The sequence below is a fragment of the Mytilus californianus genome, unplaced genomic scaffold, assembly GCF_021869535.1.
Source record: "Mytilus californianus isolate M0D057914Y unplaced genomic scaffold, xbMytCali1.0.p SCAF_1, whole genome shotgun sequence".
In the NCBI taxonomy this organism is placed as follows: Eukaryota; Metazoa; Mollusca; class Bivalvia; order Mytilida; family Mytilidae; genus Mytilus; species Mytilus californianus.
Window position 1 is genome coordinate 94,380,135 of NW_026262581.1, and position 19,159 is coordinate 94,399,293.

Sequence of the window (19,159 nt, forward strand, 5' to 3'; positions counted from 1 at the left end):
CCAAGATCTTATTTGTTTTAGCAGTGATGTTGTTGATATGGATATCCCATGACATGTTGTTAGATAAGGTGATACCAAGATATTTTGCGGTGTTGACAGATTCTAAAATGTGGCCTTTTAATACATATTTATGTTTGAATTGTGACTGTGATCTTGTTACAGTGAGAGAGTTGCATTTTTCTGGGTGGAATTGCATACCCCAAGTTTGTTCCCATTTGGCTAGGCAGTTTAGGTCATTTTGTAGGATGGTACAGTCTTGTATTTTTTATTGTTCTGTATAAAATACAGTCATCTGCAAACAAGCGTGTTTTTGATGTTACTTTTTGCAGGGATGTCGTTAATGAAATTAAGGGAAAGAAGTGGACCCAAGACTGAGCCTTGAGGCACCCCACTGACCCCCATGCTGATTATTCACAAGAATGTTATGTGTGTCCAGATATTTTAGGATGTTACTTACTACAATGTGTTCTAGTAGTTTGCAACATATACAGGTTAGGGAGACAGGTCTGTAGTTACTGGCTAGGTATTTTTCGCCTTTTTTTAAAATAGGGATCACATTTGCCTGTCTTCAGTCTGATGGTACATCTCCTTTCAAGAAAGATGTGTTAAAAATGAAAGTGAGATGTGGTGCAAATTCTGATGCAAATTGTTTTAGAATTCGTGCTGGTATTTCATCTGGACCTGTAGCTTTAGATGGGTAAAGATTTTTTAGATGTTTTTCTATACCATTTGAAGTTACATGTATTTCTGACATAGATGGATAGTTGTCTGAAAGAGTTGGTATTTGTTCGTAATCATTTTCAGGTGTAAAAACAGAGTAATATTGTTTATTAAGTATTTCAGCTTTTTGTGTTGTATCATCTATCAGCATGCCCTCAGATCTTAATGGTGCAACTCCTGAACTGTCTTTTTTGATGGACCTAATGACTTTTATGTAATTTCAAAACTTTTTCTGTTTTTGTGTAGTTTGTAAGCTTTCGTCGTAACAAATGATATTTTCTAAATATGTCCAGTATGCTTTTCTTGTCTCTTTCTGAAGTTGTTTCTTTGTGTCCCTGTACTATTGTATTGTATTGTATTGTATTGTATTGTATTGTATTGTATTGTATTGTATTGTATTGTATTGTATTGTATTGTATTGTATTGTATTGTATTGTATTGTATTGTATTGTATTGTATTGTATTGTATTGTATTGTATTGTATTGTATTGTATTGTATTGTATTGTATTGTATTGTATTGTATTGTATTGTATTGTATTGTATTGTATTGTATTGTATTGTATTGTATTGTGTTGTGTTGTGTTGTGTATTGTATTGTATTGTATTGTATTGTAGTTAATGGACTACACCACAACTTTTGAATAGTTCTAATTGGATCTGTTCTTAATATTGACATGTTAATGAAAAGTACAACCAATACTCTTCAATAAAAAGGTTGAAAACACTTAATGTAAAAATTGCAGCTGACGAAATGTGAAACGTGTGTGTCTTAGACGTAGGATTAATTTACTCCATAGCAAGCAATCATTTTCTTGTACTAGTAAATGATAGATAATCTTTTATCGGGTTTATTCATAAAAAAAGCAATGTTTGCAGATTCATAAACCAAATAATCTCGCTGGGAGGGGTACTTCCTTCTGATAGTGATAGGTGTAACATTTTTATAGTTTTGTGGTCAGTTATCCGTTCGTACCTAGTAAGCACGGTGACCATAAGTCAAGTGTGTACTTTTCATGTCACGTCGACGCGATGCACGGAATATTAATAGGTCATTATTGTGCACAAATATAAATTCGTTTCAGTAATCCATATACTTGGGTTGGAATCCTGGTCCAGGATTCTAACCCAAGTATATGGATTACTGAAACGAATTCGATGCAGGACGTGACGGCCATACTGCCATGACGTCCATAGGATGAAACGGCCATACCCCGAAAAGATGAAACGGCCATATGACAAAAACGGCCATACTTTGTGAAGACGTATCGTCCATGGTTTTTTTTTTTTTTTTTTTATATAGATGTTATATATGAATTATGTTGATACTTATAGATGGTTATTATAACTTTTAGATAAACTTTACTGTTTTTATATTATTTATCATGTTATATCATTTGTTTAATCATTATATATATATCGTAAATGAATGTGTTTAATCTAATAGTAAAAATATTAAAATATCATATTGTTTTCTAAATGATTTTTTGATATCTTGCGTATAACAAACAGAACAAAATGAACAAATATGAATGACTATATCCGAATGGGAGACTAATTTCTGTCAAAATTACAACAATAAGTTCAGTTTTGAAATATAAAACAAGGTAATCAAGTTATGATTAAGTTTGAAATTTAAGAAGATTGTTGATTGCTTATTATTACTTCTTTGATGAACACAAGTATTAATTATGCTTTTGTCAAGAAATTGTAATGGAAATACAATTCAAGATCACTATAAAAACACAACACCCAAGCTGAGTTCAAGCGGAGTGCAAACATACATTTGGTAGTGAAATTCTTGTAAAAATACAAGCTGTTTGAGCAGTCTTTTTGATGTACCGACCTTGCTTTATAAAAGTAACCAGAAATGTCGGTGGCACTCATTTGGAAAATTGCTGTTCATCATGTCGTACCCTTGTGTGCTATGTGACCAGCAAGTCCGACCAAGACAACATGCTCTCCAATGTGAGGATTGTGATAAATGGCAACACAGGCTTTGCAATACAGGTATTTACAAATTTATTATTAATTTAGTTTTTCCTTTGAATCATATTTCGTACTTTCGGTCATATTTTAGATACATTTTTTGTTTACTTTAATTTTGGTTAAGACGCTTTCCTGATAAGAATTAAATCTATATTTAAGTGTTATTTGCATTACACTTTTGTCCAATAAATGGACCATAGGTATCAATTAATAGACATAAAAAGAAGATGTGGTATGATTGCGGTATGATTCCCAATGAGACAACTCTCCATCAGAGACCAAATGATACGGAAATTAGCAACTATAGGTCACCTTACTACGGCCTTAAACATTATTATCAGTGTATTAATATTACTTGACTGTAAAGAAATATATGTCATATTTTAATTTCTTGTTATTTCAGGTATATCAATTACTGATTACCGCCTGATGGTAAATGAAGAAGTCGACATTATTTTCCACTGTGCAGAATGTGTCCGCATGCCACAAGATATGGAGGTTGAGGTACATATACGTTATTGTATTATTTCTTTAAATGTTGTTAAAATAGTAACTTTAATGAGTTCATGAAGTAAATGATCATAATATAGTATATTTTGGTATGTTTAGTGCTTTTGTTTCAGTTGTGACTTTTATAACTGCATGTTTATGTTGTGACTTTTATAACTGCATGTTTATGTTGTGACTTTTATAACTGCACGTTTATGTATTTTAGTGCTTTATGATATAGGTTATATGTGTGAATGTGAATATAAATGTTTGAATATTGGGTGAAATGTGTATGCAGTGGAATAAATGAATGAGTGACATGAGCATATGAGAGAAAAAGTGTGAGATTGTTAATTTAAAAAATGTATATAAGATGAATGTTCAATGGCATATGTATATATGTATGTTCTTACATTTCGATGTGTTTGATTTTCTACATGCCTGAACGAAAAGAATAATATATATGAGTGTTTTGTGTATGTATGATTTATATGTTTGTTGTATATTTGTTTATCTGTATGACTGAATGAATAAATAAAATACATTAAACAAAAATATTATCTTTTTGTTTCTTATACTAGAGTATATTGGTATGATTGTCCATAATACAATTCTCCATCAACAAATGCACAAAAATGGGAACATTTAAATTGTCAACAAATAGTATTCAACACAATGAACAAACTTAAGCAAAAAGAACATTCAGTATGATAAAAATGAAACTGGCCATCTTTTATCATGTTATTAGGGTGCACATTCCTGTCAGATATTACGGGTAATTTGTTATGTTATTGGAAAATTCTACAGTAGTCTCCGTCTTGGAAAGATGTTCAGCAAATGGAATGACTCTAAACTATAAGAAAGAAAAAAAATACAGAATTATTAAACTATGTACTGTCTGATGATCATGACAAATATAACTCGAACATGATGAACTGCCTTCCTTAGAGTTAACCTTAACACTGAGTCCTGTTTTAAATTTCACCAAGACTGAGATTGAGAAATCTTTATTGTTTAGAATAATATATTTTTTACAGATATAATAAAAAGATCTGTGACATGTGCTTGTATTTATATATCGTCATCGACAGCGACAGTCAACATTCCTACAGTTTAAACTTCATATAAAATAAGATGCCTTTATATCACATTACAATAAAAATGATTCTTCAGAAATTGTTTATAACTGATAATGAAGAAATAGTCAATATACTTACATAATATGGCCCCAACAAGTTGTAAACACGAGTGATGATGATCAAGCAAAGATAACTCTTACAAGAATAAATAAGATCTCTTGTACAGAAAAAAATACTACAAAATCATATTAATGTTATTATTATGAATAAATACTTATTTTATTATTATATTTTATGCTATAACCTCAATAAAATTTTTTTTTTAAAGTGTGGACGATACGTCTCACAAAGTGTGGCCGATATGTCCCATGGACGATGTGACGGTATGGCCGAAACATCCCATGGCCGTCATGGAAGTATGGCCGTCGCGTCTCGAAAGCAACGAATTTATGTTTGTGCACAGTGGTACCTTCACCCTGATTAACATTTCTCTGATTAACATTTGCCCTAGGACCTGTTTGCCCCGATTCACGTTCGTCCTGGGTCAATTTGTTCTAATACCTGTTAGCCCTGATTTATATTTTATTTTGTTGTCTTGTATGATTAGAGGCAGGTGGTTACCTGTGAAAGAGGACAAATATTGATAAGATGTGGTATGAGTTCCAATGAGACAACTCTCCATCCAAGTCACAATGTATAAAAAGTAAACAATTAAAGGTCAAAGTACGGCCTTCAACATGCAGCCCTGGCTCACACTGAACAGCAAGCTATAAAGGGCCCCAGAATGACTAGTGTTAAACAATTCAAACAGAAAAAACAAACGTCTAATCTATATAAAAAACAAGAAACACTTATGAACCACATCAACAAACGACAACCACCGAACAACAGGCTCCTGACTTAGGACAGGTGCATACAAATGCAGTGGGTTTAAAATGTTTCAACAGGCGCCAACCCTCACCCTAAACAAAAGTATGTATAAATTTTTTTTTTTTTTAATTCAAGCATACTTTAACTTCAGACATGTCAGAATCTGTTGGAAAAGAAACGGAAATACGGAAATGTTTCTGATGTTGGTCCTGTTGTTAGGGGTTTTAGTTGTGACTTCAATTTCAAGGTAAACAGAAACGCTATCATCAGGTAACGTTTTTTTTTTCATATCAAAGAATTATGAAAATAAAATTGTTATAATCTATACTATTAAACGAGAAGACCTCATTTTGTGTGTCGCTTCTCTTCCTTCCCCAATAAATTAATCATCATGCCTCTGTGTCCTATAGGTACCATGCATAGTCGCATTTGTCATCCATTCTTATGATTACTCAGTTTGGGTTATTTTGGGAGAAAAAGGAAGAAAAAGGCGTCCGGATATTGTTTCTGTCATCAGACGGACTTTTAAGTCATACCCAAGACTTCCGATTTTATAACTATAAAAGAGGGGTTAAGGGTTTTTTCGTGCAACGTGTTTTGCCACTTTTTATTTCACGTGCAGCCGTGAAAAAGGTTCGTTATTCACCGTGTTTCTTGAAATCGATAAAAAGATCAACGTGCAAGAAATTTTTAATTGTTCGCTCATCGTGAAATGGCAATTTTATTTCGCGTTCTTTCGTGCAGATACCTCCCTTTACTCCCCTCTTTTAACATGATTTTCATAATTACTCGGGGACAGGACAATTATTTTCGCGTTATTCTGCATGTTTACTATGATTATAATCCTATAATATATAGAGACTATATGATATAGTAATGGTCGCCGTGGAGAAGAAACTTGGAATTGATAGTTAAGGGGACGACCATTTGATATTCTGGCGGGGGGGGGGGGGGGGGGGGGGGGGGGGGCAGGAGGATTTGTTTTGGATGGGTTATTTATTTTTGTGGACCAAAAGGACAGATTATTTATTTTCTGCACTGTTGAAGCATGATTTTTCATTTTCATTAAAACAAGGGACTGATTATCTATTTTCAGAATTATATTTATAATATTTGAAACAACAATTTTTAAATTAATTTTTTTATTCTTAAATAAATTACATAGTCGATTAAGTCAATCGGAATTAATCATCATCCTCTGGAAGTAAATCTTCTGAATTGCAAACTGCATATATTGCATACATACAAGGTATTAAAGCTGGGCTGTAACTAGCCTCTTTTAAAAGTTGTCAAACATTTTCGCTGAGCGGAGCTAGGCGGAAAAAAAAATTGGCGAAGAGTCTGGGGATTGCTGAAGGCCCCAAGAAGCTATAGAAAAAATGGCGCAAAATCGTGCATTATGCGCGTTTCCCAGACCCTTTCTTAATCTGAAACTCAAGTTCTGTTTTGATTTTTTGACGATATTCTGGTCTCAAAGCAAAATATATAGATTCAGTGTAAGTCTTTTAGTTTTTAGGGACAACATCAAAAGACCAATATCTAGGACAAAGCAAAAAATGTTTCAGTTTGCAGAAAAACCTTTTATACCTGTCAATTATGTTTTTTTCAAATTAAGTTAAGAGGGGGCTGATTATCATTGATATAACTATGTCAAGTCAGTTTTTATAACACATTTCAATTACAACTTGATGTAGTTCCTAACTGGGATACAATTTTAAGTAGTTTGTAATCGACAATAGGTCCTTAAATATAATAAAACTCAAGTTTAAAACATAATTACTAAATTACAAATAGAATGCAACACTAAGAGAATAGTCATAAAGAAGGGCAATCAATGAACAAAAGACAAACCCGGGAACAGATAAAACACAAAACGACAAACATTATAGAAAATCAACCCTGAAAAATAAAAATAGATGAAAACATGGATCTCAAAAAACATGGGCTATGTCAGAGGGTGAACAGAACTTGCTTCTTGCAAGACACTTGCTGTGAAAACAATTTGATATGAAGACAAGCTTTTGTTTTGAAATTTCCAACATGAGGCATTTGCCTCAATGTAGTTATGGCCCTGTAATAAAAGTGAGGTAAATGTTCACGAGACAAAATACCTCAAGTGAAATGAAACCCATTTTCAAACATTTCAAATACATTAATATTTATATTATTAAAAGATTTGGGAAGTTTTTCCCGAAAAAAATATGAAAAAGACGAATTTTGGAAGAATCTGGTGCCATCTCATACTTCAGAATAGCATTTATAAAATGGCTTAAAAGACCTGCCGAATTATTTTCAATACATTGTAAGTCAAGTTATTTATTTTCAAACTACCACAGAACAAACCATTCATTTTTTGTCGAGCCTTCGACTTTTGTTGAAAAAGCGAGACATAGCGATCCTACATTCCGTCGTCGGCGGCGTCCACAAATATTCACTCTGTGGTTAAAGTTTTTGAAATTTTAATAACTTTCTTAAACTATCCTGGATTTCTACCAAACTTGGACAGAAGCTTGTTTATGATCATAAGATAATATTTAAAAGTAAATTTTGTAAAAAAAAAAATCATTTTTTCCGTATTTTACTTATAAATGGACTTAGTTTTTCTGCCAAGAAACATTACATTCACTCTGTGGTTAAAGTTTTTGAAATTTTAATAACTTTCTTAAACTATCCTGGATTTCTACCAAACTTGGACAGAAGCTTGTTTATGATCATAAGATAATATTCAAAAGTAAATTTTGTAAAAAAAAAATTCCATTTTTTCCTTATTTTACTTATAAATGGACTTAGTTTTTCTGCCAAGAAACATTACATTCACTCTGTGGTTAAAGTTTTTGAAATTTTAATAACTTTCTTAAACTATCCTGGATTTCTACCAAACTTGGAAAGAAGCTTGTTTATGATCAAAAGATAGTATCCAGAAGTAAATTTTGTAAAAAAAAAATTCCATTTTATCCGTATTTTACTTATAAATGGACTTAGTTTTTCTGCCATGAAACATTACATTCACTCTGTGGTTAAAGTTTTTGAAATTTTAATAACTTTCTTAAACTATCCTGGATTTCTACCAAACTTGGAAAGAAGCTTGTTTATGATCAAAAGATAGTATCCAGAAGTAAATTTTTTCCGTATTTTACTTATAAATGGACTTAGTTTTTCTTCCAGTTAACATTACATACAGTCTGCACTTTAAGTTTTTAAAACATTTATTAGATTCATAAACTATCCTGGATTTTTACCAAACTTGGACAGAAGCTACTTTCAATCAAAAGATAGTATAGAGAGGAATATTTTTATTAATTTTCCTCATTTTTGTTGAGCCTGCGATTAACAGCAAAAGTAGGCGAGACACTGGGTTCCGCGGAACCCTTACGAATTTTTGTTATTATCAAGGCTGAGTTATTTATCTTCAAAATCCTCCTGGCCCCCCAGAATATCAAATGGTCGTCCCCTAATAGCAAATACACTTTATTTATATTATATGTAGATCTATGTTCATAGTATACAGAAATGCGAAAATCATGAAATTTAACAGAGAGCAAAAACATAACGGACTTCGGAAAAAAGGGAGAGGGCTTAAAATAATTGTCCTGTCTCCAAGTACCTATGGCTCAGTTTGATACCTTTTCTGAAATTCTCCAGACACAAAATCTTTTACAAAAATTCATCCTATAACAGTTTAAATACTTTCAACCAAGCTCTAATTTAAATACCAGCGATCTCGCGGATGTGTTCTAGTTTATATCTTTAAACGACAAAGATACCAAGTCAGCTTGTTATTCTAATCAGATACTGAAATCAGACTCCCAGGAGAACACATTTTGTTTGCTATAAAATCATATGTTGAATAAGCTCCAGACACATTTTAAAATGTAAGGAATTTATTAGTCCCCTACCGACAAAGTCGAAGGGGACTTTATGTTTGCACTCTGTCTGTCTGTCTGTCTGTCCACCTGCAGTCCGGCAAATCAGATTTCCAGACTTTTTTTTCTTCGTGCTTGAAGATATTGATTTGATATTTGGTGTATTACTTTATCATGACAAGTTACAGATCAAGTTCGAATTTTGTTCTGGTCTGACAATTTTGTGCAGAGTTATGGTCCTTGAACTTAGAAAATTCACACAAATAATCAGTTTTCCGCATTTTGTTTTGTCATGCTTGAAGATATTGATTTGATGATTGTTTTAATTGCTTAACTTACAGTAATCTTTCAATAATCAAAAACAACAAATTTAGAGGAAACACTATGCTCCTTCCTATATTTTATTCAAAGTTCCGTGACAAATGAGACCGGAAGAAAGAATGAGATTTCTGCGCAACTACGGGAAACTCAGAAAAAGTTAAAAAAAAAAGTTAACAATTTTGAGTTCATTAGTATTTTGATTGAAAACAGAATGTTACAGTTTGTTGAAAATTTCGATGAATCTATTTATGATGTATTGCTGCTTCCAGATAATTATTTTGCGTTGATTTGCACAGAAGTGTTCAGGAATTAAAGGTATTTAATATAATCTGAGGGTCACTTCCAGTCTGCGATGTTAAGCAGTAGCCCGAAGCCCCTGTCTAGTAAAAATCTCATCGGACTTGTGCAGAAGCACTGGTGATTGCCCAATTGGTCTAGTGAACATCTCAAATCGTTTGCCAAATTGTAGCCGGTATTTTATTGAATCTATGAGAACACGCTACAAATTTGTTGCTGACATCGTTTTCATTCGTTTACTTGTATCCCTATTTTATTATATATAGGTTTTGTTACTTCTAATCAAAGGCAACCAGTCGTCAACGTGATATACCTAATTAGCAACGAAATTGAGAACGAGGCTTGACCATGTGCTTGCAATAAACACAATCTATAAATACCACTCAATGTAAACAAACAATCAAGGATTCAATCTCATTCGATGCTGAAATGGAAACAAGGGGCTACCCCAGGTTAAACATTGAGAAGTTTCGAGTTGAAAAAAAGCTATGCAGAAAAATGATCTAGGCATTTTTAAACAACATTAACGAAAGTGTCAAATTATGTAGGAGGGTGTGGATGGGGGGGTTTACAGAATAGAGAATAATGGGCAAAAATCATAGAATATTTTTGGTATGTTTCAGGTTAGGGTGAAGGTTGGCACCTGTTAAAACATTCAAACCCGCTGCATTTTTATGCACTTGTCCTAAGTCAGGAGCCTGTTGTTTAGTGGTTGTTGTTTGTTGATGTGGTTCATATGTGTTTCTCTTTTTTAATATAGATTAGACCGTTGGTTTTCCTGTTTGAATTGTTTTACACTAGTCATTTTGGGGCCCTTTATAGCTTGCTACTTTGACCTATAATTGTTTACTTTTTACACATTGTGACTTGGATGGAGAGTTTTCTCATTGGCACTCATACCACATCTTCTTTTTCATATGTATATATAATTTGTAATTTTGGAATCCATACCACTTAATTTAAGAAGTCACGACACTTGAACACGTGGAATGGGATATTACTGAAAAGTCTGTGATGTCTAGTAATAAATGGCCTACAAATAGTGATAAGGTGTATGGTAACAAGTCAATCCACTATCTACAAAATAATTGAAATCCAAACCAGGTTAAATCAGCATCAGCTGTTTTATGAACTATTAAAGATTTATTATGTTGATTTTGAGTCTATCCCCATTTTGGTCTTGATTGTGCTGTCAGGTAATGTCATTTATGAATCTGTAAGTCTATTCATTAAAAGTTATTACGATATGAATAGTCAAACAAAATAATCGAACTTGGGGGTAATTGAATAATTAAATAATTCTAGGATTTTTACAGAATAAGGATTAAAATCTAGTGATATCTGGCTAAAGCTTGCATAATTATATAGAATGATACTGCCCATTTGATGATTTCTTTATGGAAATACATTGTGTGTAATCATCATTGCAGTATTAAAGATAGACAACAATTAAGTCCCAATATTTGTTCAGTACATCACTTATAAACTGTTAACACAGATATATGCCTTGCTTTTTTGTTATTTGATAGTAAAATGCAAATGTTGAAATTAAAATAGCAATACTTGAACATGTAAGTTATACAAAATATTCAAAGTCGGTGAACCATGACTGAAGGTACAGGGCCAAACAATCTTCATGGAAATGAGATGTGCCAATGCTAATACAACTGCATACCAAATATCATTGATCTACCACTAGTGGTTCCCCATAAACGGACCTAATCACAAACTATTACATGTAAATTAAGCAATAGTTTCAAAATCAATAGACAATGACTGAGGGGGCAGGGCCAAATAACCTCCATTGAAATGAGATGTGCCAATGCAAATACAACTGTATACCAAATAACATTACCTACCACTAGGGGTTCCCCATAAACTGACCTAATCACAAACTGATACATGTAAGCTAAGCAAAAGTTTAAAAGTCAATAAACCATGATCAAGGGGGTGGGGCCAAAAGATCACCATGGAAATGAGATGTGCCAATGCTAATACAATTGCATATCAAACATCATTGACCTACCACTAGTGGTTCCCAATAAACTGACCCAATCAAAAACTAAAACATTGTTGATGCTGCCGCCTCCACTGCCACTGCCACCGCCAGAAACAGCATACCTATGTTTTGCATTTTAACTCCATCAAGGTGAGGCAAAAACTATGTTTTGATAAGAAAATTATGTTTCATTGTTGAAATTGACCAAATGTGGTACTATTGAGGTTATATCAGCTTCCCTTTGTTTATAATTGCACGGCATGATAGTTGACACAATAATTAAATAACAACAACCTATATAATTTCTTTGGTACTCAAATTATACATCAGGAAAAAACATTGACAGAGGACAGGTGATAGCTCTGTTGAATATTTTTTAATTCTTTTTTACAGGTTTAAGTTGATGACACAACAGTGCATGTGAAACAAAATGGTAAATATACTTTATGCAAATGTGAGATTCATTTTGCTCTTTTTTGCATAATTTGAATATAATATTTTTAATGAACATATCATCAATAGATGCCAGTCAGTAGGATAATAAAACACAAAATAATGACGGACTTGGAGAAAATCTAAAATATTCTGTTAGGGAAGTAATCCACCATGCGCATGCATTTTATGAATTTTCATCACATTTTCAGTGAAATTTTCTATTCATAGTAAAGATTATAGCATATGGTTCAAATTAGTTATTGTAAAGTGTTTTTGAAGTTAATTAACAGCTAAAACAACCATATGCATAGTCTTCAACAGGAATTAAAACATTTGCAGCTGTTTTGCATTTGTAATGCCTTAATATTATGGATTTCCCTTCTCGTGCAAAGAGTTAAGGGAAGGTGTTGATTGTTATTCCAACAGGAAAAGTTTTATCAAAGGAACTTACTATCAGAGCTCACACTGTTACACATCAATACAACAATGCCAGCAATATCACATTGATCCAGAAATTTTGTTTTATGAATAAATAGCTGAGGAAGCCAACGAGTTTTCCATAGTAAACTCAACACTAAGTTACAAGTATAGAGTACTAGTGCTTCAACTGGCAGCAAGCATCTGTCTGTCACACCCTACATTTAATATTTTCTTTTATTTCCAGATACCAAAGTTGTTTCAATGGTTGTTTGGTGTTGGTGCCTTCCTCAGTGTGTGGTTAGCAGTAGTATTGGAATATGTCGGCATTCAGTCATCTAGTTCATTTAAATCATTATTTATTTTACCAGTAAGTTCACAAACTTTAGGGTGGACATTTTTATATAGAAAAGAGCCTAGGCTTAGGTAGTAAATTATAAGCAGAATCAGAGTTTGAAATATGTGAGTGGGTGAATTTGCCTTAAATAAAAATGGATCTATTCTTTTAATTTATATATAAAACTAAATTGGAAACAAATCTATGGTAAAAAAAAATGAGGACTACTACACATACAATGTAGTAACTACTTTAAAAATAATTTTATAACTGTAATAATGAATTGCTGACTTTGCTGTATACTTTAAAGAAATTGTGGCATAATTTCTCACATGATCACAAAAAGACCAGGCTGTAATCATTGTTATCACAACATTTATAGCAAGACTTGTGTACATTTCTGATAATTACATAAGATTAGTATTTTTTAAAATACGGCAATATACACACTGTAGCAATGGGAAATATTATAGAAGTTCTGTAATATTATAATTTCAAAGTTTCGATGAAAATGCCAAGTAATAATATTATTTTGGTTCAATGTCTCTATTATATTCATTTTGAAATTCTTATCATGATCTTTGAATATGAGCATCATATAGAAAAAGTTCAATTTATTTTATCTTTTGCAGCTGCCATTGATTGTTCTAGTCTTATTTGCAGTAAGTATATTGTATCCGATAAACAACAATAGTATTATAAAAAAAATGAAAGAAACACTTTATAATTATGGTAATTTAATGTTAAAAAAAGTCAATTAATGACTATTGAAATCATGACAATTTGTTTCAGCTCTGTATAATTACAGCTTATAAATATCATTGACTTTCATTGGTTGATAGCTAGTGTAATTTTCATGTAATTTTTTGTATCAGATTAATTTTGTTCACATTTTACCACTGCCAGGATATATTCACAAAGAAAAGTTAAAGATATCTCTTTTTAATCCTCTCTGACGTGTCTGAGATGATATTTGCCAAAAAATATTCATGTTGTTTTTACTCTTCATGAAGACAATTGATCATTGTGCACCTAATAAATGCAGCTGATTTTGATTACAACTTGGTGGCGGGAAAAAAAAGGATTCTGTATTGATATTCTGTATAATTAAAAACAGATTTCATATATTCAGGAGGGGTATTTGGTGAAATAATTTCCTTTGCCTAGTGTCTCAGGAATTTTAACCTTATCTCAACTGGTATTTTTATGGCCCCGCAACAAAGTTGTCGGGGCCATATAGTTTTACCCTTATCCGTCTTTCCACAGCGAACAGTTATACAGACTTTTTCTAAACTCCTTCACATATTGAGCTGATTTTTAGTATGTGAGTCAACTATGTTGAGTTACAGATCGAGTTTACGTTTGGTTCCGCTCTGCTGATTTTTGCCATAATAACAGGCTTTGGAATTTGAACATTTTGTTAAAAAAAAACAGTTATATCGACTTTTTTTCTAAACGCCTTCACATATTGAGCTGATTTTTATTATGTGAGTCTACTATGATGAGTTACAGATTGATTTTAAGTCTGGTTCCACTCCACTGATTTGTACTGAAATTATAGGCTTTGGACTTAAAATTTCGTGAAAATAACAGATATAGATACTTTCATTCTCAAATTTCCACTCCTAAAAATGGCTTCAAGCTTTTATTGCTAATGGAACCATTTGTGTTGTTCCGACACATCTAGTTTCACAAATACCCCTACTGAACTTAATATTTTGTAAATAGAAAATTATATCAAAATTAGACAGTGGATAACCATATGTAAATTGACTATTTGATTTAACTTTTTCACTTCAAAAACTGTATAATAAATTTTGAAAGGAGATGTTGTTTTATTTAATGCGGAATTCATAGTTTTACAAGACATCACTTGGAGATATAATCTATATTTTATCATATTAAACTTAAGTGGCTATATTATTATTTATTTCACTTTCTCCAAAAAAGCAGCCTTTAAAATTTGTTGGATTTTAGTACTTTGCCTACTGGATAAAGAAAATTTACTTTTTTCTTGAAAAGTTTAATCCTATCAAATTAGATCTTAAGAAATCAATTTGTTCATGCATTGCATACCTGCCAACTTTTCAGTATCTCCATGGGGGATTTTAAGTGCAAGAGGTCCTAATATTCCTCTTATATTGTCATAAGTGTTCTAAATCTACTACTATATTGTTTGAATGAGTATATATGTCATTTGAATGCCTGTTTTGAGGTCTTCAGTTTACATAATAAAGAATTTCAAAATTCAGGTCAACACCTCTCATGGGGGATATCCCCCATAAATCGGGTTTAATCCCTGGCTGTGTCAAATTAATGACATTAAAATTAATCTTTTGTTGCTTGACCACTAAGCGTGCAACATTAATATGGAGTAAGAGCAAAGACTGGTCAGTTCAGAGAATGATGTGTAGGGTGAGGTGTCTTCCAGCTGATTGCTACCTTGTGAACTAGAACCTTAAAAATCAAGCTCAGCTTGTCAGTTTAGTACAAAGCAAGACTCATATTCATATTGAATTAACATGTTTTCCTGAATATGCATTTAAATTGCCACTGTACTTTCAACAGCCATCCATCCATCAATCATATACTTTCAAATAAAGCATCCATGAAATATTTTTGCAGATATATTCTTTGGGTGTGATAATATATCGAGTTGCCATATTTAATAACTGTGAAGAAGCATCAGAGGAACTTAAAACGGTAAGGTCACAATATGTCTGAAGTTTGTTATCAGAGGAACTTAAAACGGTAAGGTCACAATATGTCAGAAGTTTGTTATCAGAGGAACTTAAAACGGTAAGGTCACAATATGTTAGAAGTTTGTCATCAGAGGAACTTAAAAGGGTACGGTTACAATATGTCAGAAGTTTTTCTGATTTATTGCTTAATTCATGGTTTCTTATATGTCCATTACAAAATAATTTAATTCTGGATGTAACACTTCTTCTGATTGGCTAAAAGTTTTTTGTCAATAAGCTCATGGACATAATTTTGTCATGTGACCGTGATGTCATCAACGTTTTTTCATGATTTACTCCTTAAAAATGGAATTTAGAATTAAATTATAAGGACTGACTGTAATATATTTTCTGTCTATTCAAAATAACCTCAAAAATGTGGTGTACACTTTTAAATAACACGCTACGCGGGTAATTCAGTGTGCACCACATTTTTGATGTTATTTCTTCATAGAAAAAATATTACAGTCATTCCTTAAATATAAAATAAACGTTTAGAAAAAAAACCCAATTAAAATAATAAGCATAAACAAAATTTAAACATTAACATTTAAACCTGGAATAAAAATACACCATTTGTATACCTGCCAACATTTCAAAATCTCCATTTTGGGGGATTTTAAGCACAAGAGGACCTAGTGCATACATATACATTTCATTAGAGTACTTAATTAAAACATCTATGGTTTTGAATGAGTATACATGTGTTCAAATGTTTTTTTTACTGGACATTAAACAAATAACAATCAATCAATCTATTGCAGTTTATTAACATTCTCATTGAATAGTCTATTTGCTAATTCTGTAATTGAGCCAGTAATAGAGATCCATTTTTGGAGTAAATTCCCTTTGCATGGTCAGAAATTTTAATCATGAAAGAAGAGCCTGCAGACCAAATTTATCTGTGTAATGTGTGTAATCTTTAGGTTTTTCAAATTTATTCATTTCATTAAAATCTTTTGTTAAGCTAAAAAAATTTGATATCCAATTGTTTAAAATGCCTTTATATCACTTTTAACTTACCATGCTTTGTATGGGCAGCAGCCAAGTTTTTCTGATATGGAACCAGACTACAATCGTCAAAAGGAAACAACCTGTGTTAAAAGCTTTTAATAACAGAATCAAATCGGTAATTGGCAAATATTCTATTGCAGCTTATAATTAATCTGAAGTGTTCAGTTGCTGAGAAATTTTACTAATTTGCTTTAAAACAAGGAATTATTTGAATCTGGAACAATTTTGAATTCTGGAAGGTTAATAAGAAATGTATTTTGAAAACTGACCCAATTAAGGGGGGTTAGTTCATACTGAAATATCAGTGAAAGTAACGTGAACCTTAGCTATGCCCACATGGCTTTCCTTTTTTTGTTTGGTTAGTTTTCATCACTCATTTCTTATAAACTTTCCAGAATTCAAATTATTGCAGATTCAAATAATTCCTTGATTTAAGGAAAGTACAATTAAAGTCAGTTTTAGTAGTGCAGTGAAAAATCACTTGAAGGTAATTCATTATTCAGGAAAGTCATACATGTACCAATATAAAATTTATTTAATTATTTTTTTCAGCAAATAGAGGAAGCCAAAGCTGATTTACAGAAAAAAGGATTTAAATTTGATAACACATGACTTCACTAATCACTGATTATTTTGTATATAAACAATATTTAGAAAACTGTACATATAAAACTGGAAGAAATATTTATTCCTATGATTAAAATGGATCTGGTATAAGTTCTTATTTCACTTAAATCAAAAGCCATTCTTTCTGTTAACCAATTTTTATTGTCTCGCCTGCGAATTTCATCCCCGGAAGGCAAGACATAGGTGTTACTTTTTCGGCGGTGGCAGTGTCAACAATTGTTAGGAATCTGCTGAAGTCAGTTTGATATGAACAAATTTTGATAAATCAATATTTTCTATTAAGTTGCATTACTATCAGTACATATCAGTTGATGACTATTTTGAGGCCTAGCCCCCATAGGTCGTGGTCCTCTGAATAGCAAAAAGTAAAATAACAAAAATACCAAACTCCACAGAAAATTCAAAACGGAAAGTCCTTTATCAACTGGCAAAATCTAAAGCTTAAACACATCAAACGAATGGAAAGAACTGTCATATTCCTGACTTGGTACAGGCATTAGATAGGTTTTCTGCTTAAGTTAGTTTGATGGGAATTATTTACGATAGCCAATGATATTTTCAATTTTCAAGGTATCTTACATTATCCCATATTATATTCTTAAATACTAAGAAGTTCAATTAACACTGAATCGTCTCAGTTTAATGATCATTTTGAGGCGCTGCCCTCTATATCATGGTCCAGCAACTTTGAATTAATTAGAAATGATGTCCATCAGATTGTCTTTTTCTGAATTTTCTGCCAACTGTTGAGACTGTATCTGTGTCAACAGTTTATTTAAACTCACAATTGGTCTACACCCTCAGTGTTGATATGAGAATTTAAACAAACTGGGTTTTGCTCATTGTTGGCCATACAGTGACCTATAGTTACTTACTTATCATCATTTGGTTAGGTGGAGAATTGTTTCATAGGCAATCATACCACATCTTCTTATTTTTATATTGAAAGCTATTGAAATCAAAATTCCTCTGGAAAAAAAAACCTCATCGAAGATACCAGTATATATCTTGTATATATATGACTTTTGTTCTGTCTGGTATCATTAGTGGTTCTCTTTAAACTGACCCAATCACAAACAGCATGCTCAAGTCTAGTCAGTCCATAAGCAGAATTTTATGTTATCTTTGGATTTATTCACTACTAGTAGACAATAGTAGACCATACAGAAGTTTCTATATGAATCTGAAGGGTGTATGTTCATTTTTGGTCATATTGTATTGTTAGGTTATCACATTTACTTTATGTATGATACTTTGACCACTATCATAGTATCCAGAGCTTATGTACTAGTATTACTTCAATTATTAATATTGATAAATTTTTAGTTTTACTGATAAAGGAGTAAGTTTGGCAAGGGCCATATTTGGCAAATGAAGTCCATTGTTTCAATGTAAATATAGTTTCAAGTTGATGAAAAGACATGTAAGAAATGGAAATAGAATTTTTTTTGTCAAGCTTTTCTTATAAAGTGTTAATAGTTCAAATAATAAATGGAGAATGTGTCCATGGGACACAGATGATGCCCCTGCTTGCATATAACGTTATAAGAACACAACTAAAGAACGGTAAAAGTGACACCACACAAGTTTGAACTTGATCCTAGTTTTTGTCGAGCCTGCGACTTCTGTCGCAGAAAGCGAGACATAGGGATAGTGATCTGGCCTCGGCGACATTAACTAACTACTTAAAAGCTTAAAATTTCAGAAGGTAGAAGACCTGGATGCTTCATACTTTGTATATAGATGCCTTATCTTATGAAGTTTCCGTCTGTCATATGTCCATTGTCCTTGACCTCATTTTCATGATTCAATGACTACTTGAAAAAAAAGTTACAATTTGTTGTAATGTTAAGTTCTCTCGTATTATGAGTAATAGGATAACTATATTTAGTATGTGCATACCTTGAAGGTTGTTATGCCTGTCAGACAGTTTTCACTTGACCTCCACCTCATTTCATGGATC

The 19,159-nt window shown here is 32.1% G+C and overlaps 1 protein-coding gene and 2 long non-coding RNA genes across 11 annotated transcripts in view; 2 read left to right on the forward strand and 1 right to left on the reverse strand.

The window, feature by feature from the left end:
* LOC127710853 (uncharacterized) overlaps window positions 1-19,159 on the forward strand; it is a 243,599-nt gene that overhangs the window by 103,073 nt on the left and 121,367 nt on the right. The window lies entirely within an intron of this gene.
* LOC127710732 (dolichol-phosphate mannosyltransferase subunit 3-like) lies at window positions 1,431-17,286 on the forward strand. Of its 9 annotated transcripts, none has more exons than XM_052216721.1 (7): window positions 1,440-1,496; window positions 5,297-5,415; window positions 12,019-12,058; window positions 12,725-12,847; window positions 13,447-13,476; window positions 15,440-15,517; window positions 17,122-17,286. In XM_052216721.1, the coding sequence occupies exons 3-7, from the start codon at window positions 12,056-12,058 to the stop codon at window positions 17,179-17,181; spliced, it is 294 nt and encodes a 97-aa protein (XP_052072681.1). In that variant the 5' UTR covers window positions 1,440-1,496; window positions 5,297-5,415; window positions 12,019-12,055; the 3' UTR covers window positions 17,182-17,286. The 9 variants fall into 9 exon arrangements, with proteins under 9 accessions (XP_052072655.1, XP_052072649.1, XP_052072681.1 ...); XM_052216705.1 differs by having other exon boundaries at window positions 5,297-5,392; XM_052216737.1 differs by having other exon boundaries at window positions 1,465-1,481.
* LOC127710904 (uncharacterized) lies at window positions 3,741-4,710 on the reverse strand. The gene is made up of 2 exons (XR_007986392.1): window positions 4,414-4,710; window positions 3,741-4,049 (listed from the first exon to the last, which is right to left on the reverse strand). It is a non-coding gene; the product is annotated as an uncharacterized LOC127710904 (long non-coding RNA).